At 32.1% G+C, this 2,343-nt stretch overlaps 1 protein-coding gene across 1 annotated transcript in view; it reads left to right on the top strand.

Annotated features, from left to right (window-relative positions):
- Window positions 1-2,149: 2,149 nt before the first annotated feature.
- Window positions 2,150-2,343, top strand: part of LOC117175588 (zinc finger MYM-type protein 1-like) — a 1,679-nt gene continuing 1,485 nt past the window's right edge. The window contains exon 1 of the mRNA XM_033365296.1: window positions 2,150-2,330. Coding sequence (XP_033221187.1) covers window positions 2,150-2,330 — 181 coding nt within the window. The remainder of the gene's footprint in view (window positions 2,331-2,343) is intronic.

Raw genomic sequence — 2,343 nt, 5'->3', positions numbered from 1 at the left:
CGGCCATTCGGCCAAGTCCGTGCATCTTCGGATCAAGTTTATCATAGTTTCCATGGTTGCGTTTGAAACTTCAAATGGATACAAGTGTCAAAGCAAGATAGGTTATGTTACATAATAATTACAAATAATAAAATTGTTTAATTAATAATGAAGTGAGACACGTGACCTGAGAAGTAAACGTCAGTTTTCTTCTGTGCCAATAATATTATGGAATGGCTGCTTACTGACAAATACTATAAAATGGTAATAATATTCTGCGATTTTAGTGGGCGACGAGTGAAATGTGTTTAACAATTATTTGCGGCAGAAAAAGGTATGATATGAATATATAGGGTATGTATTAAATAAAGTAAATGAAATATTACATGCGTAAATTTTAAATTGACATTACCTACGTTTACTTACAGCGATTAGGAAAAACACGTGAATCTGAACATAACATCGAAATAATGACAGATCGGCCCGACATGTTTATTATACTTTAGATTGATTATTCTTTACCAAAGAAATGCTTTGTGGTTTTGTATGATTATCACTGACAGTGTCGGCAGTAATAATTTAAATAATAATTACTTATTGTCAATTTAACAATCATTACCTTATAATCAGTTTAATAAGTTAAACATTATTTCTGAATTTAATAATAGATTACCATTGTTTTTTTTCGCAGATCGATCCTAGAAGAAATACACATCAAGAAATGTAGATAGAATTAGTGCATTTTGGCTTGGTGTGTTTCAATAAACATTGTTGAAAAATCTTTATCTCTGGACCTTACCACAAGACTGGGGATTGATCAGCCTAAAATTAATAATCTGAGTCATTTCGATGGTATATGCGTATAAAAAAGATATCTCTAAGCAATTTAACTTGCCCGGAGTGTAATTAATAAATTTTTTAGGGACAAAATATTAAAGGGTTACATTTGTTTATATTGAAAGTATAAAATGTGTGATGTTAACAGTTAATATCTAAGATATTAAAAAAGCTAAATTTTATCGGAGCAAGGTCGCTGACATGTGGCGTGGCGACAACAGATTTTAACCTCGCTTTGTCTGTATCTTGAGCTTTCATCGTGTGTATTGTAGTTTTTCGCGTATCTATTGTACTAAAAGTTTTGGTGGAAAATGAATTAAATATTTTTGGAAATGTTATAATTTTCTCACGAAAATGAGGACTCAGCTACAGGCATCTTTCATATTAGCCTTGGACAGTGTGTTATCTGTTCAACACAAAAATCGCATAATTATACAAAAAGGCGAATGCTTGAGGATTCGGTTTTTAAAAACAGAGAACTGCGATATTATCATTCTTTCGCATTTTATAGAAAATGGCATGCTTTACAGGTAATTTTTGAACAATTAAAAAATATTTCTTGAATATCTTAGATTCTGCTCTTAAATATCAAGGATGTTGTCAGTTAAAATCTTCTTTTTAATATCTACGGATGCTCTACTTCAGTATCTAGATTTCTATCCCATAGTTAAAACGCTAAGATATTACCTATTAATATCTAGATAGCCTGTGCTAACATCTATTTTTCTCCGTGTTGAAGAGAAATTTTAGGCCGATATTTTCATTCCAATTTTTTTTTTAATTATTCTATTTTCGAACTTACTATATCTGGATCTGATTTCCAAACTGGCATTTGATCAGCCCCTAAAATCAATTTTAAGACGTTTTTCGAAAATGATTTCTCTGGACCTGATCCCAAAATTTGGTTTGATCAACTACTAAAATAAATTAAAGACCCGTTGGCAGGCCTGGATTTACCGTAGGGCAAAATGGGCAGTGCCCCAGGGCGGCACATTCCGAGGGGAGGCAAATTTGGAACGAAATTTTTCAAAAAAAAAAATACAAAAAATAAAAAATTTATTTTATTATCAGAAATCAAAAGTTGTACAATTTACATACATTCTCGTGCATTTTTCAATCATTATTTATTTAAATTACAAGAATTGTTTTGATTCCGATTTTGAATTACGCGCCAACTGCGGACAACCAGTGTATGGTTCAAACACAAGCTTAGTAGCAAAAGTCGCCAACATTAGCATCACTGTCGTCGGTAAAACAAAAGACCGTTGCGTTTTGTGTCAACATAACATTTTTGGATAAAAATTTGGAAAAATTTCTCAATTTTTCCAGATAAATGAGTGACGGTCGAAAGAGATTGAGTGGATATGAATACAGAAAAAAGGCGGCCGAAAAAAAGCGGAAATTGGAAGATGTTATTACGAAATTTGCGAAACTTGATAGTTTTGTCAAGAAAAAAGAAAAACAGTGTGAATCCACTAACCTCGAAAGCCTTTCGACAAAAACAACCTCGAAAGGTAACTTATACAC

Source organism: Belonocnema kinseyi, chromosome 6 (assembly GCF_010883055.1).
Source record: "Belonocnema kinseyi isolate 2016_QV_RU_SX_M_011 chromosome 6, B_treatae_v1, whole genome shotgun sequence".
Classification (NCBI taxonomy): Eukaryota; Metazoa; Arthropoda; class Insecta; order Hymenoptera; family Cynipidae; genus Belonocnema; species Belonocnema kinseyi.
The sequence above is the reverse complement of the archived record's forward strand: the minus strand, read 5'-3'. Positions and strand labels throughout refer to the sequence as shown.